General features: G+C 37.6%; 1 protein-coding gene across 1 annotated transcript; it reads right to left on the bottom strand.

Moving 5' to 3' along the window:
* Window positions 1-18,299: 18,299 nt before the first annotated feature.
* On the bottom strand, window positions 18,300-23,264 carry fjx1 (four-jointed box kinase 1). Its single transcript, XM_055038074.1, has one exon. The coding sequence runs from the start codon at window positions 22,758-22,760 to the stop codon at window positions 21,477-21,479; it is 1,284 nt and encodes a 427-aa protein (XP_054894049.1). The 5' UTR covers window positions 22,761-23,264; the 3' UTR covers window positions 18,300-21,476.
* Window positions 23,265-27,025: the final 3,761 nt, after the last annotated feature.

The raw sequence follows: 27,025 nt of genomic DNA, 5'->3' as shown, positions 1-27,025 counted from the left end.
ACATTTTAATAAATATGTAAAAATCTTATATTTTTTATAAGACTTACCTTTGACAGAGAGATACCAACAGTTTTACCCACATGTGTATCTTGTACAATTCAACTAGTTACACATTTTATCTGTTTTCTGATGCTTTAGTGTGGTGAAATTATTTGCATTCTTCACCTGCAAAAAACATTTGTGCTGTGAAAACCTTTAAATCCACTGCTCCCTTTCTGCAACCTAAAGATACAAAAATGGTTAAAAAGACCCAGCATATTAATATCTTAAGATGTAGCTTAATCAGATGATCCTTGCTGTTTAGATGGAGCAGATTTGTTACAGCAGAGATAACACTTTCGCTTATTTCAAAAGCTGTGGGAGCCATGTAGTGACAATTCTTGAAGTGATAATGAGCACTCCTGCCCTGTCATACATGTTGACCCATTTCATTTATTCTTCATGCATACTGGAGAATTTTGTCACAAACGTGAATTAATATTTATGCATGAATCGTGTCTCCATCTGTTGAATTTGTTTTTCATTTTCCTTTTTATGTACATTTAGGTGCATTTTGCTATGTACTTCTATTGATTTTCTGTTGTAAGCATGACTGTATGGAGAGCCTCCATATGACTGAGACATCTTTTGAAATGTAAAAGTATACTTTCTTACACAGTACATTTTTCTTCTTAACATAAAACAGCATCAATTTGGTCTCAAGAGTTTTTCAAGAGTTATATTACTCACTGAACTCTCTTAGTATGAAGTGAAATTAATTTTCTCTTGTCTCATAAAGAATTTTTAGAAAAGCTGGGACATTCTATGTTTGATCAAAAACAACTGTGTCCTCATTAAAGCTGCTCCATACTAATCTGGTTAAACTTTTGGATTCAGTCTAAATCTTCCCTCAAACTCGAAAGAAAAAACTGTGAATCCAATACAATGGGTGGTTTGTCTAAGTAGGCTCTTGCTTGGCTTTATTCACACAACAACTTTGTGCTACATCTGTACTTCATCAGTGGAAAACAAGTGCATTCTTGTCTGTGAGTCAGAATCTTTGGAGCTGTGAGCACAACACTTGCATTTTTAGACTTCTGCCTTCTAAAAGTTTAAGACTGAGAAAGAATATTTGTAAATAAAATATGAAGCACAAATAGTGTCATATTAAGCTTATAAATATATATTTAAGTTGTGGTATAAAAATACTAATTACCTTTTCTTTTTTAAAGTGCTGCATGCTTGTCCACAGCTGGATAGCTGTCTGGCGTGATGTCATGGGATGTGGAGCAGATCGCTGGCATTTTGCCTTCCGACAATGACATTCAGTGTTATTCTCTGTGGTCTCTTTCTGCAGGCCCCTAAACGTGGGCGCCAGGTCACAATGCTCTTCTGTGCCCTCAGACTTATGGCGTCCTGGCACCGATGTCGCCCTGGAAAATTCTCAGAACGGACGCGCAAGCCAAAAGACTTCAACTGTTCCAAATCCCAGGATGACGTCCCTTAGGCCTCAGATTCAGTTTTCAAAAGGTTGGAAGAGAAACCTTTCTAATGTGAGCATGTGCCCTGGGACACAGTGTATAGCTAAATAGTTTATTTAGTGTAAAGTAATCCACTTAAACTTTTTCATATTTTGGCACAGTAATGCACAAAAGTAAGAAAAGAAAAACAGAAGAAAATGCTGATAAATGTGAAGTCAAGGGAAAGTTACTTAATTAGATTTTTATTATATAATTTTTATTATACAAGGGCCTTGCATTTGCATTCAGTCCCCTGAGTCAATGCTTTGTAGAACCATCCTTCAATGCAATTAAAGCTGAAAGTCTCCTGAGGTATGTCTCTACTAGCTTTGCACATTCAAAAGTATAATTTTAATCATCTTGATTTAGCTCAAGCTCAGTCAAATTAGATAAAGGTCATCAGCCATAGATTCCCAGTTAGAGTCAGATCTGGACATTGACTTGTCCAAGAAAATGCTTTGATCTAAAACAGGGTGTCAACACTTTATGTCATGTGGGCCAATTTTCAAGTTAAAAGAACTACACAAATTGGGACAGAAACTTGTTTTCCACCTGTACAACAATATGACTAATTCATAACTTTTTATATGAGTTAGTCATAGTAAAAGTGCTATGATTTTGTGTAAAAATGACCTCTTAAACAGAGGTGACCTTGTTAATAGAAAGACATACAATGTCCACATTTTTAAAATAGTTAATTGTTTTGTATTTAGTTAGCCCAGATAGAAGGCTTTATCTTTGCTCACCAAAAGGAATGGGATATGGATTGTTTCTGAGTTTCTGACTACTGATGGTTCTAAAATGTATAATGTTAAAAATCTAAGATGAAAAACTGGAGTAATAAAAAGTAATTGCTCTGTGCTTCCAAAATTTCCATTTTGCCATCCTAATTGGTCTGTGAAATCCTCAAAAAGCAATTAAACATGTCTTCTTTCATCAGCCTCTTTAGCTGGTGAGTTAAATTATGGCTGTTCTTGGTTTGCGATAAAGGGACACACTGAGTCATTCCAAGGACCTCAAGTGTCCCCCAAGCCAAATGTTTTACATGTTTCATCTAAGGCATTCAGTTGTCTAATGATACATCTAAATAGTAATGCTGTGCTGCTGCTATGCAGAAAATTCAAGAAACGATGTATAATCATCCAGGAACTGCACAACCAGAGCCATTTTTGCATAGAGTTTGGTTATTAGTAGGTATGAATGTGTGTGTAAAAGGTTGCTCATCCTCTTTGTCCTTTTGTGCTCTGCAGTGCTCTGTCTCTCATCCAATGACTGTTTTATTTAGGCACCAAGCCCATCGCAACACTGGGTTGAGTAGGTATTGACAATGGATGGATGTATCCTTTTCCTTCCACAATTATGCAGTAATTTGTGTTAGTCTATCTCATTAACATATACTGAGGTTTGGTTGTAATATGACAAAACTTTGGAGGCACTTCAGGTAGCAATACTTAAACAAACCACATTTTAGACATTGAGGAAAATTAAAGTTTTTTTTTATTTTCTATTGAGTCTTATCATCTACTGGCTACCTCTTAAATCACATTTTGTCATAACTAGTCCTTCATCCTGACAGTGGCAAGCTCTGTGTTTTCATATGTGTTCCCTAATCAGAGTTTTGTATTGATCCCAGATTGCTCAGACACTGCACCTGCCAGTCAAAACATAAATGTTCATGCTGCACGCAAGAAATGAGCGAACGACAGAGGCTGAAGAAGCAAGACCACATTTGCTTCAATCACTGACATAATTACTAACTTTAAAGGCAAAAATGAGTTCTTGTAATGTTTAAAACTTCTGTGGATGTTTGCTGCTGATGTTGCTGACAACCTGGTAAAAAAAAATGCATTGAAGAATAGGAAGAAGGAAGGAGCAGCAAAGAATAATTTTAGCACAAAGACAGGCTGATAAAAAGAGGAGAGAAAAGAAATCTGTGAGTGAAGGAATGAAGATTGAATTTCATCTTCACAGGCAAGAACAGCGCCTGCGAGCAAAAAAAAGAAGAATGAATAGATGACCTGCTGCCATTTTCTTGCTGACGTTTGGATGGTCCCTTGTCTTCTCGTTGGCAGCTCCTACTTTTCTCTCCCTTTTTCGGTCTCTGCCGCTGTCTAATACCAACTCTTGAAACAATTACTAGAGCACCAAAGGGGTTGACAGCACACAAATGCAAAGAAATACCTGTCACAACTCATTCAGATGGTTAAAGCAAAAGATTAAAAATTTTTAAAAGCGACGGGCAAAGAACAGCTGGACCATTGTAAAAATGAAGCTATAAAGACGGTTAAACTGATTATTAATTTTGCTGATGCTGCAAATGTCTATGTGCAGATGTGTGCCCGCCTGTTTATCTTCTATCTTGCAGGCATACAACTCTCCATCAAAGCAAAAGCAGATTATAAGATTAAGGGGTGTGCTTCTGGGAAATGCATATTAAACGATCAGATGTATAAATGAACACAGCAACAATAGCATTAGAAAAAGATTGTTCTGCTCTGATTTCTTTATCTTGTGTGCATATTTATGTAGGGCATTGGGTGGGGAAACAAACAGTGGGTGAATGAGTTTTATTCCTAGACATTTTCCAAAGTGTGACACCATGTGAGTGATGCAACGATTGAGAGCTTATTTTCAGATTACTGTGGCTTTACTGGGAGAAAGGAAATGAATCACTAAATCAGTTGGACTGGTAATCAGCTCTGGATGGATTTAATCCCCAATGACAAGGACTTTTTTTAAATTTTTTTATCTTCATTGGTTTTTGTCTGCTTTTCTTACAAAGTTGGTCAAGATTGCATCTTGAGATTGCCACATAATCATGTGAGATTAAATGTTTTCTACATCGTGAATGTGGTGCACAGGAATGTTGAAATTGAGATGGTTTAAAATCGACCCTTTTGATGTTAAAACTCTGCAGGGCCATTCATGTTTTCCTGTTTTCTATGTTTTTATCACCATTTCCCCAGCTCCTCTGGTGCTTTCTGTGTGTTTTGTAATGCAATCTTATAACCTAAATGGAAAGTGGGACTGTCTTGCAATGCTCAACACATGGCAGCAGATGTGTAGATATCTGAGAGGGGAAAAGGGTGAAAAGGAAAACAAGACCAAGGGACAGAGAGTTAAGGAATAGGGGGAATGGGGAATAGCAGGAATATGAGAAAATATTAAAACAAGAAAGTGGATGGGTTTTGGAAGCTTGGAGTATGAAAGAGGGAAAAACAAGTGGGGAAAAGAGGGGTTGGAAATGAAATGGAGAGGAGTTTAGAGACTCTCAAACACTTTTCTCTCTCAGCACAGCAGATGCCACATTCTGTCTGGCACTGTGATCTGTGGGCCTGCGCTATTTATACCCTCGCTGTGTAACTTCAGGGCCAGTACAACACACACTTTGCAAACACACCCGCACACACATTAAGAGTCAGAATTTTGTGGCACCCCTGCCTGGCTAAATGAAGCAATTTCGATAGTCTCTCTACATGGTGCAAAGACGGAAAACAATATGAAAGCACAGACTAAATGCAGCCACACTGATAAGCATACAGTTTCTGTGAAATGTATTAACTCCAATAGGAAGTTAATACTTAGTTTTTATCTTGTTTTTTTAAGAATATTTTTGTTTTGTTTTGTTTATAGAAACATCTAACTTTAATTTGACTATATTTGTTTAGTGTAGTGGGGGAAAAATATTCAATACTTAGAAATGTATGTTTTCTTCAGTCACTATTAACACAAATATCGGTACCGTTAAAAGCCCCTTAGAAGTAATAAAAGTATTCCTAATGTATGATTTGCTTTTTTTATGTGCATTAAAAATTAAGAAACACTTAATTTTTAATGCATTACTTTCTGGTTAACTGGGATATAAATATGACATGACATGTAGGCCCATTTATTTTAGCCAATAGCCTGGATGTGGACCCATATTTGTCTTGGCACCCCGCATTTTGGACAGGATGGCGAGGGAGATAAAACAAATCTCTAAAGCTCACTGGTAGAAAGTTGCAGAAAAAAAAAAGGCAACTTTGGGTTAACAAAACCAGATGCCATCTGGTCAGACATTTAGAAAGCATATGTGTTTCTCCCACCATCACAATTATAGTCATGTGGAATAAGTTAGATTAAACTAAAGGGGACTGTTTTAGCAACAAATATTTCACATGGGATGGGACTGAAACAAAGCATGAATATGGCATGTTTATACTTTGGTGTGGAGGTGTGGAGGTGTGGAAAAGGACTTCATGGCAATTTTTTAATGTGGTGACAGTGTTTGTGATACTGTGAGCCTTTTTCTGTACTAAAGCTTCTGTCAAAGCTTGTTAGAGTGCATTATAAAACCTCCAAAATGACAGGACCTTTTAAATAAGAATCTGCCGCCCAAACTTAAATCAAGACATACATAGTTTACTGGAAATAAAAATTGATCTTCTTTGGTGGGTCTCCACTGTCATGAACCTCCTGGGTTTTTTTTAAAAGCCAATCGAGTGAGCTGAAGGGATGTGTGCATAAGCAAGGAACAACCAGATTTTACAGACAGCTTGGAGCAAAGACTTCAATTCTTTGTGCGTTCTCCAGTTAGTAAAATGAACAAGCACTTTCAGTGTGAGTTTACTGTGATGACAACAGAATTTACTTACTACTTTTATGTATCAGGTTCACCAACAAATATTTCTCCATTTCAAGAGCAGTTTCAATATTTAGTTTTTATCTTTTTTTTTGACAACAGTTTTATTTTGCACACCAAACAGTGAAGAAAAGCAGAGGGAAAGCAAACAGTAGTTTGGACAAAATGTGGGAAAGCCGGACTCTTTTGAATCACCCTAGTTACTTGGATTAACAGCCACAGGTTACATCAGCTTTCAGCTTCACAAAGAGTAGAGCTGGGAACCTCTCAGAAAAAAAAGTGCTTTGAGAGCAGCTACAGAGAAAGCAGAGGACAAAGAGAAAAAGAGAAATAAATATAAATGAGAGAACTGGGTCCTCAGAAGGTACAACAAGCACTTAACTTCAATATTCTTATCTCAATCAGACAATCACTTTCAAGAATTGCAGCGTTCAGATAAGGACATCTTTATAAGTTTTCATGGAGCTTCATCATATTCTTGTTGGTGTAAAAAAAAAGAAAACACCAAAACAGTTTCTATTTAAAAAGAACAGCGGAAAGAGAAACAATCTTTACACATGCCAAATGTATAGTCTCATTTGTGAAGCTGTGTTGCATTCTCAAGAAGCAACCCTACTGCTTGTTAAATGGCCTCTGTTTGTAATCAATCAGCTGAAATGTTACAGAGGCAAAGCAGGCTTCATTACACATCCGTTCGCAGAGGCGATGCTACGCCACCCATCCATCATCTTTTCACACCGAGGGCCCCAGTGCGGTGAAATGCTGGCTGCTTGGGGATGCTTGAGCTCCTCATGTGCAGAAACAAACACACTTGTGAGGTAGCTTCTGACCTATTAAGGAATATGCAAAGTCACCCAAACATATTCTAATAAGATGGAATGAGATGGCTTTTAAGTGCCAGGTTCTTGTATGCATGTGCAATCTAAAAGCAATCTTTGAAGGGTCACCTTTGATATTATGGAAGATTAAAGGCTCGATTATGTTTGTGCAATTGTTGTTGTATGAAAGATGTATAATGAAGGGTATGATCAACAACTGTTTTATTTTTGCATATTTTGTGTGTAAACCGGTGGTTGAGTGTGCTGTCTGAGGTAGGGAGCTGCAGCGTGAGCCAGTTACACCACATGTGTCTTGGATAAAACAACAAACGTGTCCTTCTCTTTGAAGTGGACCCTATCACCTTCCAATCCTCACTCCGCACCCCCTCCGCCATCAATCAGCAAGACATAAATCCAGGCTCTGAAGTTCAGGAATGCCCATATGGGATTTGAGAACCTAGTGAGTTATGGGAACACCTGGGAAGGGTGAAGGAGACGGGGAGACAGACTGAGAGTGCATGTGAGGGGGTGGGGGATTGGCTTGATTACACCTATGAAGGGCAACACGCTGACAGCAAACAAGACAGATGGATTAGTTCTGATGAACGGCTATCTTACACCTGTGTATTATGAAATAAGTGTGAAAAACAAGCCTGCTGATTGCATGCACATTCTCACGTATGCCTCTTGTTTTTACCAGGTCACGGTCAAATGTCCAGAGGAAACTTCAGATTGAAATAAGCTGTGGAAAACAAAAGGATGAGACAAAGAGGGCAGAGAGGAATGATTTTGCAGTGGCAGAGGGTTATGAAAACAAAACATGGTCAGGGTCACTGAACCTGGCTTGATTGTCGATCTTGTGCAGCAAGTTCACATTCCTCATGCTTGCATGCTCAGAGTCTGAGCTCCATTTGTGTCAGCGATCAGCATTTAGTTTGAATCTGTTTACCATCTGTTTTCCTAAACTCTTCTTCAATTTCCTGCTGCTTATGGTGCAAACATTCACCAGGAGTTTAGGTCCACATAATTTGACAATCATCTTTTAAGTTTCTCAAAATAAAGTTGTGTGACTGATTTATTGGAACTTATTTACATACCACATTTTCAACAACAAGCCAATTCAAAGTGTTTTACATGACTTGAAAAGAAATACAAACAAAATAACAATCCAAAGGAAAGCAAAATAAGAAAAAATAATCTAATAGTGTTGATCCAAAGTATATAAACTAGATGCTCCTATTCAGGGTTGCTAGATAATTATAAGTAAGTGTTCTGTGGACTTATTCATTTTCTGGGTTGGAAGAATAGAATTCTAAAGAGTAATTGCTAAGGTAGTTTTACTTTAAGCAATGCTTATGTAATTCACACTATAATTACCTTTTAATAATTAAAAAATATATTAAATTCACGTTCAACATCACAAACATTGCTTCAAACACACTTGTTGCTTCAAACACACTTGTTGCTTCGTCATAATTCTTCTGCCAGGAAAAAGTGTCAGAAATAATAATTAGTATTTAACTATACCATTTACTTTTAAAGATTCAGTGTGATTGTTCTTCATCAATTAAACATGCCATCATTGCCACTTAAAAGTATCGCTTCAAGTCTACCTACAAAGGAAAAATGGAAAACGTTTTCTTATTACCTTGCTTTCTTTAATTCAATAGATCAAATCTCACATTTGTTGACAAAAAAATACCCATTAGAAATGAGAGCTTAACCCACTTGACTTTAAGTGAAGAGATTAAACTGACGTTTCCCATTTAAATACAACAACCACTGTTTTGTTTACAGAGCAGAACCGATTAGAAAATTCTCTTAAGGAAATGCATTGACCTGTCTCCCTGTCTGAGAAATGTAATGCAATTCTCAGATTAAACTTTCTCCAATCCATTTAAGTGCAGGATAAATAACTTATTTGTTGATTAAAATGATTTCATGAAAGATTGAAATAGTTCCTAATTAATTTTCTCTTGATGAACAAGTCATATAGATGGTCATCATTCTGTTGCTTGCATCCTTGTGTGTGACAGGTCTGGCATGACCAGTTTACAAATACTAAAATTGTGTTCTTTGCAGCTACCTCACACTTGCAGGAAAAATAAGATGGACATAAAAGTCCAAACAGAAATTTATAAATCACTCTTAGGCTCTCTCTTTGTCCTTGCTATAGAAGCATCTTTTGTGCCTTTGCCCAACATTCTACTCTTCAATGTCCTCATGGGGGGACATAATTTTCCTCCATTAAAATTGACTCATATGCTGCAGCTGACGTATTTCAAACCCCAAGAGTCAGATAAATTCTCCCATTTTCTCTTTGAAAGCATCAATGATATAGAATTAATGAGGTGGTTCAAAAATCGAAGGAATGGCGGAACAATGAACAGAGTCAAAATGAGAGAAAATAGATATCTCCCATGTGGTAGACAGTCCTATATTACTTTGGACTGTGGGACCCTAAGAAGATTTAGTTCTTCTTGCAGTGGCATTGATTGTGTTGAAAATGTCTTTGTAAGTAGAGTCAGATGATTAGCCCCCCACATCCACTCAATCAATGCCCTCTGGATCCCAAAATGGTGATACTGGCACAGACCAGATAAATGGAAGGAAAAAGATTGAATCAAAAAAGGAGATGAGTTATTTGGAAAATGGGACGAATATGTGAAACAGAGATAAGAACAACAGCCACATGTCTTTCCAAAAGCTTCTCTCTACTGTGGACTCAGTTTGCTGATTCTCAGGCGATATAAATTTGCTGTAGCCGCACCTTTCCTTCCAACAAATGTCTTTTCTTGACAGGATATTGAAACCTAGGAGGCTAATTTCAGTTTTGCTGCCAAAGGATGGATATTATGCACGGAACAGAGATAAACACAAAAGGTTAGCTGCTTAAACTGCCCTTCAGTGTGGAAGGAAGTGAACTCCGACACCACGTATTGTTGTTTCTCTGGTTAAGGTAATTTAAGGGCGTCAAGAAGTGCCAGACGTTGAGTCCTCAGCCAGCAGTCGTGTCAGATTGTTGTATAATTGTTGTTGCTGCTGGCGTGGGAAGCCCGGATCCCTCAGACTTGTAATTTGAAATGTGTCATGTTACAGGTGTGGTGTGGATTGGTGGTGGGGGTGGCAGTGGGGACTTCCTGAGAGGAAGTTTTGTAAAGAGTACACGTTGTCCTTGACTTGGCTTATTTATTTTCCAGACAGTACACGTCTTTGTAGAAAGAGGACATGGGTAATGTACATCAAAATGTCGACAGGAATCTTTGTTATCTTCACTCTGTCATTTCTTATAGAAGATACTCCACAGGTTCATTTGCTGTGAAATGGTGTTACAGATTTCAGAGATTTAGCCTTTTTCAGGCTTAAAATGTTCAAGTAATCAAATGCACTAATTGACAAAGATATAAAAATCAACTTGGCTCTGGATGAATAATTAATTGCCACCTCTATTTTATTCATGGTAACCTGCTACTCTGATTTTGGTGACAATATTGGGTGTTTGTAAAAATTTATATTTCATTTACATCTTAGTGGAGGAATTGTGACTCTCTCTCATGGGTCCAAATATTTCTGGTTAGCCACATTGTAGTGTTTTCAAGTATAAACTGCCAATTTAAGTCTTGAAACTGCAATTTAAGTAGATTTAAGCCCAAAATTTCACCAGGCAACTTAAAAATCTCAATTTTGTTGTTGTTAAAAACTGGACCTGCTGGTGCATTTTGGGACATTTAACCTAAAAGACTGGTGGCATCAAACAATTAAATTCAGGTCTGCTGAAGGAGGGAAACATCTAACTTGAGGAAGGCTTAAAAATCACTAACCTAAGGTAATATATCCTGGTATTCACCACCACTGCTTTGCATGTTGTTCAAGATTGATCAGAACATCAAATGAAGAAACTGAAACAGCAAATCTATGCTGTTTCAATTTTCTCAGATATTTCATTGCGTTGCTTGTGATGCTTTATATTCTCACTGACTTTTGAAATCTTACTTGTGAGCTTTTAGTCGTGCTACTGTAGAAGCATTGATTTTTAATCAATTGTTACTTTGCCTAATGTAGCTTTTCCTTTAAGGAATATCATATGTCAAAAGCAGGGGGAAAATTCAGCTGAAGCCTTTCATCTAACACAACAATTGTAAGTTTTGGATATCTGTATAGAGTTACATTCCTCACAATGTTACATTATGAAGCAAAGCAAACTCCTTAATTTCTCAGAGTGATGAGTTTGCACTTGTGGCTGACACATAAATCTAACTAGATCTGACTTTGTGATATTGCCAAAAGAAAACGTTACAAAGAATTAACAAGGTACTCATTCAAGCATAAGCCTGGCATACGCAGCCATTTAAAATGAAAAGCAGAGCATGGCTTAAAGAGGATTTATTCAACAATTCCACCATTAGCACATTGCCCCACTTCTAAAAAACTGGGTATATTGATACTACGAGAGACTGTAATTGAGGTTTCTCAAAGACATTTGGAGCAACGTTTTTATCACACTGTAGATAGTTTTTAAGTCACATCCGATTGTTTTTTTTATTTTGAGTCTAACTTTTCTGTAAGCCCATTTTAAAGCTCTCTGGACCAACAGAATATCAGGCTCTGTAAATGACTTACAACATATTTTATGAACATAACAGAAATTACTTTTAACTCACTTTGAAATTACCCCGGTGTATTGTCAGGGTATTGTTTTGTTTACAAAGCACATGGTACTTGATCTGTGAATCATACCTACAATTAAGATGACCCTGAAGACTAATTGGTTAACAATTTAGCAGAATTAAGTATATCTTGGCTTTGGTATCACATCTTCCCTCAAGTCTTCTCCATTTCATTTTAAGTTAACATTCCAAGGCTTCTGGTGTATAGCCAGCCCTTTTTGGCCCAGCAGGTCTTTACTTGTTCTAAACTTATTGTGTTTTCCGACAAGTTTTTAAGAGCAGAATAAGCATCATGACAACATATACCATTTTTTTTATCACATATTCTGCCATTATTTGAAACCATTTTCAGTGGACATAAAAGGCATACATAATCAAATGTGATTAAATTAAAATGTTTTAAAACTTTTTTCCACTTTTCTCTCATTTTCTGAGTGCAAACTCTGACTTCATTGGGCATTCCAGTTGATTTTTCAAATTGAAGTCTGGAATTTTAGAGTTCTGACTCCAAATAGAAAGCACTGCAATGCTTTGTTGTGCCACCACTACATTCAGTTCTCACACTCTTTAATAGACACATGGAAAGTAAACTTAATTCTCACGATTCTAGATAATCTTAACGAAACAGAATAAATGTGGTGTTGACAGATAGCAAAAAGTTATGTTTTGACTGAAAACAACATGATCCTTGGCACACTCAGACCTTTCCCCATTGCACATGGACAGCATCTTTGTACACTCTGGCCTTTGCACAAATTTTCAGATCATCCCAAATCCTAAAAAATGCATTTCTTTGACCTTTTTTCAGTCAGTATGACTTCTGAATATACCCTTTCAACAATATAACTTCAATTTCTCATAAACTGTACTTTCTTGCTAAGCCTGTCAAATGCGTGCTCTCTCTAGATTAACATTTTATTTTCATGCTTTAATGATTTATGACATGGAGGATTGATTGAAGAAAAAAATCATTTTTCTGAGACGTCTAAAAAGTCTGAGAGAATAAAAAGTGTGATAGAACATTGGCACTGATGGATTACAAGAAAGCCAGCAACTTAGAATTGAAAGAAATGCAGAGTGGCTTGACATTTACTGTTCGTATCATCTCTAAACATTTCAAATAGGTAATCAAAGAATTTAGTGTCTGAACATTTAGAGGTACAAGTAGTTGAAAGGCTAAACTATATTTTCCACGTCTGAGTGGAAGGATGGTGATTAATATTTCTGGGTTTAGTTTGAATCTCGGGTGAGAAAAACTTTCTTTTTTCACTGGGTTTTGACATTCTATTATGCTGAAAAAATGGTTGTTCTCTCTGCACTTCAACATGCAATAATAATTCAAAACCATGCAAGCAAAGAGATCCCATAAAAGTCAGAGACAAAACTATTTTCATGAAGGTGGTGTGTGTCATGAAGTGTTTTCCAAATGCAGTTAACAGAACATTTTCTGGTAAAATTAGTATTCGTGTGTGTGTGTGTGCGTGCGTGTGTGTGGGCGTGCGTGTGTGTGAGCGTGCATGCGTGCATGTGTGTACCTAATTGAAAAAAAAAACAGTAAGGCAAAATACAAATAACTGACATGTACTTGAAGACTAGAATAGCACAGAATAGACATTGCTTTGATTGTTCCTCAATGCGGAAATTAATTTGGGAAAAAAGAGCCATGCAGTTTCACACAAAGATAAAGATATGAAAACAAAAAAATAAGAAATAAAACACTGCACAGGGAGGGCAAATTTACAACATAGGAAGAAATATTACATGAAAAAATTAAAAACAATCTGCAACTAAATATGGTCACATATATTTCGGTATGAAAAAAAGACTATTTCACAAAGAAATTCAAAAAAATGCGAAAAACAGTTTGTCCTTAAGACAGCTGGTCTGCTCTGCCAAAAAGGGAATAAAAACACTTTGTCAGCATTAGGAGCTGACTGAATATTCAGCCAATGGTACACTCTGATTCTAAGATATCAGTTTTCATACTATGATGTTTAGTCTCAATATCACTTACTGCATATAATGGATTAATGTGAACATACTTAAAATAGTTAGTGGTCATTTTGCCCTCTGCTGCATAAGAGACACTCATGTCTGACTGAAATAAATGTTTCAGTGAGGCTGTGAAAGCAACTGCTATTTCTGAGACAAAACTAAAAATTACTACATTCCACAGGCGCTGTGGAATGTAGTAAAAATCGTCAAATTGAAGCAACTCTACACAAGTACCTGAACTTGGTTGACTCCATACAACACAGATGTGAAGCAGTTCTGAGAAACAGTGGTTCTGAAACAAAATATTCACAGGGAAGCTAAGAATCCAAGCATGTTTTACGGAACACAAGTTAAACAAAATCTAATATTTTTTTATTTTTATTTCTTTGGAGTGTACTGCCATTAATTTGTGCCTCACTTTTGTGATAAAAGCCCAACATTTTTCCTTCCTTTTAAATAATTGTTCTACATGTTTTCTTTGTTTCTAATAAATGGGAAATGTTCATTTTGCACTTGTTTGTACGGAAATAAAATCGAAATGTTAAGGTTTAACCATTACTTTAAAACACTGTGTTTATATTCCCAACACAACTGCATACCTTGCATAGTACTCTTGGTTCTGACCAGAGCAAAACTGATTTAGTAACTACGGAGGATTTATTTGTTTATTTAGCCATGTCAAGGTCCAAAAAAAAAACCATCAATCATGTCTGTGGGAGCTTAAACTGATTTGTTGAACTGTTACCAATAAATTTACCCACATTTTACAAATGTTTACATTTGGTTTCCATTAAATTAGCCTCACTTCAGGGCCACTAAGGCATATCCGCCCTCAGACAAATGACTGCTATAATTTTGTTCCTAGGTTTATCCCCTGTAACATAAATACAATGATCTGGGTCCTACACACATTTTCACCAACTCATTGGTCTCATTAATTGCCTTCCTCTCTGCACTTCTGCCGAATTGTCTTCTAAATCAACTTCCTGTCTTCTCGCAGTTACCTTTAACCATCCCAATGAGTGAAGAGGAAAGTTGTATATGCTGCTGTACAACATCCTGATATGGCAGCGCAACGTCCAATCTACATAGAAATGGCCAAATTACCTATCACTGTTAAAGCCAGTAGATGACTGCTTTGAATACCCACACGCAGGACTCCATCAGGTTACAGCCTCCAGCCAACACTAACATTCAGAGATGAAGTGGTTAGCGAGCAGGAAGGAATGTGCTGTTTCAGCAGGTTGTAGGTATTTTGTCATCAAGTATCACACGTCCTTTTGCCCTTCTGTGTATTGATTCTCACCACCCTTCAGGCAAGGAGAGAGCAAAATCCACAACATTCCCATAAAACATGAAGAAGGACAATAATGACATGTAGCAACAGTTTTGTTTCAGGCAGTTTAGACTGTAAAGGTTTTCAGTGTTTCTTTTTTTTTCTTCTTTAACATAGAAGTTATGAGATGTAGAAGCAGACTTTGCTTAGCACAACTGCATCTGCACAAACCTTTACTCCTCATATTTGGTAGGTAATCACAACTCTATGTCCAGTCTGCTAAATTGGGCCAGCTATTTGCCTTGTTCTGGAGTTTATTTGGGACCACCCACCTCGAATTTCTGAAATTTGCATAATATAACCTTAATTACAGTCACAATCTGAGCTAAGTGCAGATGGCTGCAAGAAAAATGCATTCAACCATAAAATGATAGATTATTTCCCCATGAATATGATCAGTAATTCTTTCTAGTGAAAAACTTAAAATAAAAAAAATAAAAAATAATTTCCATAAGCATACTGATTCACATTTACATAGAGATGAATCCAAATGCAAAACAGTGTGTGCTTGAAAAAACTCCCCGGGTTGTACTGAGGCATCAACAAACATCACCCTAAAGAATCTGAATCCATCAAACATGTCAATCAATGCAGTGAAAGTCAAGATGGGGAAAGCAAAACATTACAACTGAATGTTTTTACATATTTGAATGAAAAAGACTGGCTAAATCAGAAAAGCAAAAACAATTTTTGATATGTGGTTAATTATATCATCAACAGCCTTCCGACAGACGTACAAAAAATATCTGAATAAGTTTCTAGAAAATGAATGACCATCACTTTATCAATTATCATTTCACAATACATAATTTGCCAAAAAAATAATCCAAACGTGAAACAGTCGAAGAGTTCTTCTCCGAGTTCTGCATAAAATGCAGCCATCGTTAGATTCTGCAGACTCTCGTGTGACGTTTTGTCAACAGAGCTTGAGGGACAAAGCATATCGAATAGGATGGAATTAAGTGGTAAAATTAATCAGGATTTATTTTTGTGTGTACTATGACTGGCATGAAGAAAATCGTATTAAAGGAAAATGGAGGGACTCTAAATTAAGGTTAAATAGTTCTTGTTTCTAAAACAGTTTAGTGGATTATATCCAAATCAATGTGTCTGTATGCAGGGACTCTGCAGTATCATCTGTTTCAATCCTGTAATGCAAAATCAAATAAGAAGACAATGAGCAGTTTTATCTTGTTTTATTAGACTATATAATGGAATGTGTAAAAGACTTGTTTTTGACATATTTGATGAAGGAAAGAGACCAATTGGTTTAATTTGTCTTGTGCCAATATGACAGGAGTGTGACAGCTGAAAGCAGACAGATGCATTAAAGACTTTAAAAACTACCATTACTCACATTGAAGCTTGTCTGCAGACTGAAAACATATTAGTGAAGTTTTATTAGAGACCAAAATTGAAAGATTAAACATAGGTGGTTTAAAACAAACAAAATAAATCAAAAGAAAGGAGGAGTGGTTTATAAAAAGCACTGAAAGCCTGTTTTTCCATTATATTAGATGCCAACATCTTGAATGTAGGCTCCTTAATACTGATTACAGACAAAATGTGAAACAATATGAATCATCAAGCAGTGTCTCTTCTTAAAGTGTAATAAAAATGACAATTTGATTTATTTTTGACTGAACATGTAAAATTAAATAAGAAGAGTTTTCTCTTCTTAATGCTGCATGCAAATCTGTGGAAGGACACCAAATTTTGTAAGACTAAATCTTACCAGCCTAAACAAACTATGAATGAAAACTAAATAAAATCATAGTTTTTTTCCGTTACTTTATCTTTTCATAAGATAAAGTATTTGCAAGCAGGAACTGCTCCCTCCCCCTCTCGATCTTATATTCATTAACTTCAACTTTCCCTTGAGAAAGAATGCTCAAAGGATTTGACCTCAGTCCTAGAACAGTGACTTGGACAAAGCCAGGCATTGTCCCACCTCTGCAGGACACCGCAGCCTTTATGCTGTCAAATCCCCTCCAGACGTTGACTCAGCCCCCCAGTTTACCCACTATTTCATTCAACTGTGACTAAGTGACTCATGTCCATGTTTCATAATGTAATCATGTGCAAGAGATTCCAGGTTCTGCAGAGCCCTGAAAAGAATACTAGAATGTCTCTACACATGCATAAGGCAGAGAAAACATTTAGTCACCTGCTTCGCAACAGTTTTTGGAATGTTATAGAAAATGTATGTTTTCTTTTAAAAGAAAATCAATGGTTTTAACCTGATAGTTTAGATGTTTAGTTGCTTTCCTGGAATGAGTTGGAAAGGGGAAAACAGCCTCAGCTGTGTAAAGTAAATAAAAAACATTTGTAACATCTTCAGAATTTAGTATTAAACTTGTAGCAATGCAGTGGGGGAAAAAACAAAACAAAACAAAAACGTTTATACTTTGAGTGGAGGCAAGAAGGCATGAAATTCATGGCATAGAAACATCAATAAAAAATAAAAATAAAACAGCAATAAATTATCTTGTTATGGATGTTTAAGACAAATGTGTGCTTTTAAGACTTATAGAGTGTCCTGATTTTATTCTTCTTTATTTCCATTTTTTTTTCTTTTTGTAACAAAGAAATGTGCAGGATTTTATGCCCTCTGGATCCCAAAATGGCATTTCCAGTACTAAAGATCAGCAAATCATATAGCTGCTTTCTGGTGTGAGAATTTTCCTTACTGAGGGATTTCTAACAGTCTTTAACTAGAGCAGATAAAATGCTGCATTAGTGTGAGAAGAACATTTTTAACAACTAACTTTCACCAGTTCAAAACTTTTGAGGACAAAATAAAAAAAAACAACAACCATTTTACAGAGATTTATTTACACAGCTGGGATTCTTTTTACTTTCCTGCCTTAGCAGTGTCTCTGTGTGTTAATGTGTCCATGGAGATGATCCTCCCTCTGCTTCTCTGGAATGTTTGCAATGTGCACAAAGAAGCAGGAGATCAGCCCCACTACCTGGGGTCTTTGCTCGGACATGCCCGGATCCCCTGGAAGTACAGACTGACTGAGCCTGCAATTAGGTTTGATCTAAAAACAAGCAGGGTGAAAACTTTGGATTAAAGAGCATAAACCTGACATTCAGAGAGCAAGAAAATTGTGCATTCTGCAGAATAGCCCAAAAAAATGCCATGTGTTTGCTATAAAAAAAAAAAAAAAAAAAGTTGCCATCGGGAGGTTGAAGAGGAACAGACAGGAAGAGTGAAAGAAGAACATATGTGAACAGTTATGGAGTGGTTTGAAAACCTCTTTGATTTCTCCCCATTAGTGTGATTACTGCTGGCACGGTCCCCCTGGTTAAAAGGGCTCTCACATGCAGAGGAGTCCACAAAAAGGCTAATTAGGAAAATTAAACTTTCATTCTCTCTTTTATTCACAAATGAAGCTGACAATAATGTTTTAAAAGAATGCAAATGCACTGGAGAAATGGTTGTGATGTGGATGAAATACCGAGAGAGAGAATACAACACAGAAGGAGGATAGGAAGTGCGCTTCAGATGTGAAGACCTCTGTTTGGCATTGTTTTTAATCCCTAGTATGTGCAGCTAGCTGCAAAATCTCTGTAGAGCATGAACAGACATCCTTACAGCACCAAACCCAGCTGCAAGTGCAGTCATTGCAAAATCCCCACCGAGACACAAATTTTCACATGTAACCCCTCACCCAGCTCATTAACATGACCTGCTTTCGCCCATACTACAGTCAGTGCACATATTGATCCTTAAGTCCCTTTCCCAGCTGAGGCACAGTCTGGAAACTAATAGAGGAAAAAAAACTAGTCCAGTTGCACCTGCCTACATTTCTGTTGTGAAATAACCACAAATCATTGACACAAAGGATGCAAGTTCCAAAAATACCCACAATTTGAAAGAGATGAAGAAATTTGATATTGCAGAAACAGTTAGTGCTGCACCATTTAATCTAGTAAGGGAAGCAACATCGGAATAATTATCGGTATGACAGCACAATAGTGGACGATTAAGCCTTCAAAATTCTTTGGATGTGCTTGACAAACAGAAATTAGGCACAGAACAGGGCCTACAAAATGATGGAAAGTGAAGTAGTGACGTTATTCACTCAGGAAATAAATTTAAAATTCCAAAATCATGCTGCTAAAAAATACAAACACTGCTCTCATTAATTGTGAAGTGTTCAATCCAATCCTCTCTGAGCGTGCTTCCCTTTTAGGTCAATAGATTGAACCTAAAACACAAACTATTATTGATCTGGATCAGTAACCATTTCTAATCTTTGACCAAAGCATAACAATTTAAAAAAATAAAGGGAAGTTATAGTTAGGGAACACTAAAACCCTTTTTCAAATATGTCCCAAAGAGTCAGTATACTTTAGCTCATCATTCTAGTAGAGATTATAAAAGGGGGATTAAAGAGATTTGTGTTGTTACAAGCATGTGGCCAACAGTCAAGCTTTTGTGAAAAATTGTACCTGCAAAATACAAAGACTAAATAGACTTTCACACTAACTCCCCACTCCCAGACTCTACATATACTACACCACAGTGATTTTAATGCTTTTGGGTATATTCTGTGTACAAAACACATGTTGTAAAATACATTTTGTGTATTTCTTTGTTCAAAAAAGGACACAATTTTGGAATGTCACAATGCACATTAAGTCAGTTTAGCATCAAAACTTGTTGTCAGACAATATTTACAACAGAAGCAACAAATGCACAATAGATATGACACACCTGTGACTTTTAAGGCTGAATATTAACACATTGACACGAGTGCAGGTGCTATCTATTACAATGTGTGCAAATTACTGTCTATAAAAAGCGAGCTAATGTGAACAGAAATACAATACTGAAGAAGAATCAACATAGGTTAAGGCTTTGGAGTAGGCATATGTCACTTGGATATTTAAACACAAGGCAAATATTCAAACACAACATAAGGGTATGAATCAGAACTTTTAAGTTCTGATTCTTAAAAGTGATATTCTGCAAAAAGCTTATGAGTAGTTAACATCGTTAGTAAAATAGAAAACTCTTATAGTGTCATATAAAAAAGTCAAGAGGAGTCAAGCAGAAGTGGGCTTCTAACATCTTAAAATGATTAAAATACTAAAATAACCAGAAAAGGAGTAACATGTTGTGTTCTTAGCATGCATTTCACATGGAAGATGTTCTGAAGTGCACAATCTCCTGGAGACAGGACACTCCATGATTTCCTTATTTCTTACACTGAAAGAAATCAACAGCTTTCATCTTAATAACTTCCCCATACAGACATGATGACAGCTTAAATGTTTATAAAAAATAATTTTCATAAACTACTGTGACACTTTCGAGACTGGACTCTGATTTTAAAAGGGTGGGAGCCCACTTCGATCTTGATCCCTCTCTGAGTAGCCATTAGCTTCAGGATCCAGAGAAAATCACTTCTTATTTTTGCAAAGTGAAGACACTATGAAAGTTATCTGATACATCAGAGATATTAACTGCTGATAAGTTTTTAACCTCACTGTAAAAATTCTGAGCTATCTCTTTAAGGACTTTATTATGGTAACCTAATCACAAACAGGTCTACAGCAGATCATCTTTACATTTGTTCATATTCCAGTCAGCAAATGTTCAGCAAATTAAGAAAAATAAATAACTCAAATTGGCCACATTATCTCCACTTCAGAGAGGCATAAATCTCAGCGGGAAGCTTCTGAACATTTTTCAAACTCGACTTATATTTAAAGTAGGCAACACATTCTATTCACAAGAGGTAGTTCAGTTGGATATTCAAATCAGCTTTGTGTAACAGGCATTGGTTTTGCAAAGCTCATCATACCGTGCAAATCGTCTATGGCATTCCATTAGTGTCAAACATTGGTGTACTATTTGGTTAAAAAAATAAAAATAAATAAAATAAAATAAAATTCACCATTCAAAATCAGGACACTGTAAGATCCCCACCAGAATCCCATATTTTACATGTTTTATCCAGTCATTGAATGCCATTTTGAAAAACTGTGAAATGAAGTTGTGTTAACAACCGATGAAAACAAAGCGATCTATCTGGTCAATAAACCTTTTCTTTTTATGTCACACAGTTGTGCAGTAAAAAAACTGTTCATGAGGACTAAAAACATCCAGCATGCCATTGAATGGCAATTTTTCCACCACTTACGCCTTCATTAAAGCAGTTGCTTCAATTAACTGCTTCAACTTTTATTATATAGATATTAATAAAAGTTATTTTTCTTTAAAACAACAGCAACACATTTGAAAATTATAATAGGACAAACGTACCACAATTGATACCAACTTTCTTGACATCAGCTGGCCTTTGTAAACTTTTACTATTACCATGAACATATTACACAAGCCGAACAATGTAGCTTAATTTCGTTTTCAATTTCTTGAAAAGAAAAAAAAAAACTCTTCAGAGAAAAGAAGAGTTTTCAAATACGGTTTTCTGGTAGGGTTTTCACATTGTATTGCGTCCTGAGCACCACTGTTTGTCATTAATGACTTGCCATGCCAATCTATCACCTGTGCGCCCTTGGTGCTCACGGCTGATCGTACTTTTCTTTGCATTGCATGATGTGTTTGTGCAATTGATCTATCCTGTCTTGGAGCACAGCAGCGTGCTCGTCAGAGAGAAATCCCAGTTCCTGAGACAAAGGCTCGCTGTCTCTGTAGAGATCGAGCAGCCTCTGCCTGGAGTCTCTGCGCCTGTGCAGCTCCGCCACGCGCTGCATAGTCCTTTTCCTGAACACGCACACGGAGCTCAGGACTGAATGGTGATATTTCTCCCACATGTTCAACACCCGAAAGCCGTGCACGAGTCCGGCCTCGTTGTCTATGAACACCAGGTCCCCGTGGGGCGTTTTCAGCAGGTTGTTGGTGTCCCTCTCCATCACGTGGGGGTCCCACTGCAGGCTGAACAGATTGCTGACAAGCCTGTCGAAGTTCGCAGTCAGGTAGTCGAACACGACCAGGTCGCTCCACTGCATCAGCTCCAGCAGCTCTGCCGTAGTTTTGTTCTCGAAGCACCTGAGAGCAGGAAGCAGCCCGCTGCTCTCCTGTCTGAGGGGCGCAGGTGTGATCACTCCGGTCAGGTTGGAAATCCACTCTGTGAGAGACACAATAGCCCGATCGTTCCACTGCAAATTATTTACCCGCGTCCTCACGGTCAGCCATTGCGCACTGTCGCCGTTAAGCTGTGACAGTACGAGTGGAGGCAGATTTGTGATGCCCAGCAGGCTGGCCAGGTAGTATGTCAGAGTTTCCCCCTGCACCTGGTCCGCGTTGATTCCGTAGCGCACACACGCCTTCGTCCCGTCTGCAAACGTGGCCAGCTGATTGGATATCCTGCCGCATCCAGGCTCCAGCTTCACCACCGCTGATGTCCTTGCCTTGCTCCTCCAAGCCTCGGCGTATCCCTCCGTGAATCTCACGGGGAGGAGGTCTTCCAGCCAGTTGCTCCAGAATATCCCATCATCCACTGGGTAGCCTAAATTGACCGGACCCTCCCGTTGCGCTGACCTCTCGTCATCCCCATTCACATGATAATCTCGACTTCCCACGAAGCCAAATGGGGTGGTGAGGTTTTGAGCCTTCGATCTGCCCGCCGAGTTCTGTCTTTGTGCAACTGGAACAGCAAGGAGCGCTCGGAAAGTTTTGGCAGAAAGGTCTTCTGAAGGACCTTGATGAAAGGACCCCCCGTCCGGCACGGAGAAGCCCCGTTTGTGTCGCTCCAAGCGATTCTCCAGCGCGCTCCACACGTAGAAAACACTTGCAAGGGCACACAGTAGGAGCACAGCGAACAAGTTTGCTGAGAGAGCCCTCATGGTATCCCCCCCACCTTAGTCCAGAATCCAGCAGAACAAAAGTGCGCTTTAGGAAGAGAAAGGCAACTGTCTTCAGTCCACAGTTGAGGTGGAGCGGCTCTGGGCTGCGCGCTCTGTGCCCCGGACCCCCTCAACGCACCGCTGAACGCTGGCGGACTGCTTGGAACCAGGCGGAGATCTCCGGGTCTGTGTGAATCTCATCTCCTGTCCTGTTCCGATGAGTTCAGGAATCAGTACCAAAAAAAAAAAAAAAAAAAAAAAAAAGAAAAAGAAAAAAGAAAAAGAAGAAAAAGAAAGGCCAGCTGCAGCGGATGTAATCTGTTAGATGTTCACAGTGAATAGCCCGCTGGCGTCTTGGGGGCTCTCTGTCTGTGCAGCACACGCCTCTCCGCCGCTCATCTCGGCTTCCCTCTCCGCCCGGCGCTGACTGAGAGTTTGATTTGTGATGGTGTAGAAACGCCGAGAGACACTAGGCGGTGGAGCACGTGACTTCAGCCCGAGGTGGTGGGCGGATCGTGGGAAGGAGGGCTCAGCGAGGAGCGAGGCAAGTGCACCGCGCCGCGTTATATGGTGTGTATGCGTGATGCAAGAGGATTGTGTGGCACTGAAACATGCATCCATTATAATAATTAATACTCGGAGCAGAGACATTTTGATTTGCAATTAGTCTCCCTTTTTTAAGCGAATTATTCAGTGCTTGAAAATCAAAACATCCAATGAAGCATTCAAGGCGATTATGGCTCGAATAGATCAAGACCGGATGTGGGGTACCATTTTAATCCTTGAAGGTTACCACTGTTTATTGCTTTTATGAATGTGTGAAACATGTATGCCTTCTACAATGTCGTTTTTGTTGTTGTTGATCGTAATCGCAGCTATGAGAGAGTAAAAAAGCTCTCGGCCTTCACCATTGTTTTATTCTACTTTAGCTTTATTTAATTTAAGTCACATACATCTAGTGTGCAGTTGAAGTTGAAATCAGTGTCATGTATTTCCAACTGTATTAATGTACCAGGATTGTATGGGGTGTAAGGCTTCCCACTCAGGGCGCCATAGCCTAATGAGCGCCATAAGCTCTCAGTAAAATATGAAAAAGTATCAGCCAACTATAAAACTGGAAATGCTGAGAAAATAAAATCAACAAAAACAAATGTAATTGGAATTATTACAAAATGACCAGAATGGAGCAAAGAAGCCAATGCTTTGTAGACAGTGGGGAAAAAGTAAAAAATAAAAAATCACAAGTTTCGTGCATCTTAGCTACAGCTGTATAGAACTGTTCAGATAGTGAGGGGGACTCTGTTCTGGAATATACTATTATAGTATTAATAATAATGTGCTATTTTGTATCAAATTTCATGTAATACCTGCACACCAATTTGCTGTGACTAAAGCATCTCTCTTGGGTACTTTCACATTTTGAGCAAGACCAAAATGTATGTTAAAGTAATTGGCTTTCCAAAAGCCACAATTTCTCCAAGGAGTTGGAAGAGCCAGTAATGTGTGAATCCTAACTGGGCAAAAAGCTAAGTTTTTACTAAAAAAATACTTTGAAAATGATCAGTACTTGTAGGTGGTCATTCTAAATATTTAATCTCTCTCCTGCTTTTGAACATGCTAGACAAAATGAGCATGTTCTTTTTTTATTTTGTATGTTTCTCTTCAATACATGCAATAAAGCAATGCACATGATAATGGCCTAAGGAAATCTTACAAATTTGCTGTTTTACCAAATCATGTTTGCGTATGGATATCTGGAAATGGCACTGAGTGTCATGTTTGAAAACAACATTATGAAGTAAAACCTTCGTTAGACCAGCCTAAAGTCGACAGTTCAGATCACATGTGCATCACTGCAGTATTTTTAGAATCGTGTTGAAGTAATCCTTGGCTTCATCACACAGTTCATGTTAAATCAATTGGTTTTTCCAAATTGTAGATGGACAACAGCCCCTTCACAACAGAAAAACAACAGGGCAGTAGAAATGTACATAATCATGGAAACAGATGAAACCAAATCACCTCCAGTTCCCTTTTGCATTACATAATCAGAATGAAATCTTCCATCTATTTATTTTCCAGAGTGCATTTTTTTGTACAAAGTAATTTTCCTCCATTTCTAGACCAATTTCCTCCTAAATTGCTCAGAAAATAAGTTCCCCTCACTGGCTCTGAGCCAGCTCTCAGGCATATTAAAGCATCTTTAGTAGTGATATACAACCCCAAAAATAGTCTACTCAACATAAAATGACCTGTTTTGGTAACGTTAATTGTCCACCCCATATATATATGTAATAAACACCAATCATCTCATGTGCTGCATATCATCTGAGTGATCTTCTGTTGACATATTTTTTTGCACAAAATACTTTTCCTTGTTTCATCCTTGTTCAAAGCTCTTGTGAAACTAAATGGAACACCTACATAAACTTCTTTATTTGCCTTTCTTGCTGAATTTGTTTCTCATCAACACCCCCGCCCCACCACTACCCTTATGATTCCACTCATGTTTAAACCTCAGCTTCATAATCAAATTAATTGGGTCATTTTTAAAGCAACATGCCAGCATGCTAAATTGCCTGAGTCAAAAAGACACCAGCGGACAGGAATACACGATTAGAGCCAATGAACTACAGATCTACTAATGTATGCTTTAAGCGCTGTGAGCTGGAACTGTCTTATCTCGATACAAATTTTAATGAGATTTTATACCTTGAAGAGAATTGTTTTTCAACTGCACAAAAGCCAGCCTTGGTGTGTTATTCTTTATCACCCATTGGTTTGCAAGAGCAGAAATGGAAAAACTTTGCAGAGGTTAGTTAAGTCCAGTTGAAACCAGACATACACAAACTGTACAAAATTACAGTAACTTTTTTTTCTTCTTATCATCTAACATACATTTCCTTAGTGTTTGAACTGTATGACTTGAATGCCTTTTTATACGTGTCAGGTTTTCCAACAGTTTAAACTATAGATACAACCCACCAAATAATCTGTTCATTTTTTGTGTACTGTATTTTTCGGATTATAGAGCGAACCTCACGACAAGCCACACCTACAAAGTAAAAAAAAAAACAACAACCCCAAAACAAAACAAAAAAAACTACAAACGTCTATATATAAGCTGCACCGGGCTATAAGCCGCTGGTATCTCCGCCGCTCTCAGTTTTCCACAAGGACACAGCCCTACGTTTGGATTCCTTCACGCTGAGCTTATGTGCAGCGGCTATCGATCTGTACTGACAAATCGATAGCCCTCAACTTAAAAACTGCATCATATGAACTTCTTCGTGTGGTTTACATGATGATAGGGTATAAGTTTGAAAACCTTTCTCCATCGTGCCTGATGGTAGCATGTACTTGTTCTAAATTAAAATCATCAGTTTCTTTGATTTCCAATTTTGACACCCAATGATCCACTCCCTGCTAAAGAGCTCCCTGACTGTCCAAAAAAATCCACAGAAAAGTCACACCAGGCTATAAGCCACATGGTTCAAAGCGTGGGAAAAAAGGAGTGGCTTATTGTCCGAAAAATACAGTAATTCAAAGAATTGGGAAATGTAACGTTTGTGTTTAATTTTGAAATCAAGTTCTCAGAGTTTGGAAGAAGAGTGGAGATGCACAGATTCCCCACTGCTTGAAGTTCAGTGTAAATATTCAGGAGTGATTTGGTGTGGGACCACAGTGAACTCAATCAATGACCAACAGAATTTTTGGTTTCCATTATCTAGAAGCCTTGGTCATCAAGAGTATAATCTATAAGGCTTGACATATTTAACTCTTTGTAATAAATCTGCATAGTATTCAAGTTTCACTATCTGAAATAAGTGACAAAAAAAATCGTACATTTTTGTTTTATTTTTTATTTTTACAAAATATCAAAAATATTTTGGCATGAACCTGAGCAGTGTGTGAGAATTTCAGGTTTCAGTTGTAATTCTGAAGTGGCATAATGGACTTTTTCTCAACCGGTTTTATCTACTGTCAAGGTTTCCTGTTTTACTGTCAACGGGATGTTTTGTTCTGTTTTTCTCCAAATTTCAGATTGACAGGAACGACAGTACAGTGAATGAAACATTTATGGATTGTGCACAAGCAGAGAGACATGCAAACATAACTCAAAGAATCATGTTGGAGGTACACATGTCTGGCTGGACATGTTTTTCTAACATGCAAACAAAACAAATGTAAATCCCTGTGGAGTATTTTTTTTCAGTCCAGCTTTTAAAACAAATGTGTTGTGTTGGTGTATTTTAGAGAAATAA

The sequence above is a fragment of the Poeciliopsis prolifica genome, unplaced genomic scaffold (genome assembly GCF_027474105.1).
Source record: "Poeciliopsis prolifica strain line A6 unplaced genomic scaffold, Auburn_PproV2 SCAFFOLD001, whole genome shotgun sequence".
Classification (NCBI taxonomy): domain Eukaryota; kingdom Metazoa; phylum Chordata; class Actinopteri; order Cyprinodontiformes; family Poeciliidae; genus Poeciliopsis; species Poeciliopsis prolifica.
This window is presented reverse-complemented; position numbering and strand designations above follow the sequence as displayed.

What these genes read in the sequence shown, in the direction of transcription:
- fjx1 (XM_055038074.1), bottom strand. Translation starts at nt 22,760, where the DNA reads ATGAGGGCTCTCTCAGCAAACTTGTTCGCTGTGCTCCTACTGTGTGCC.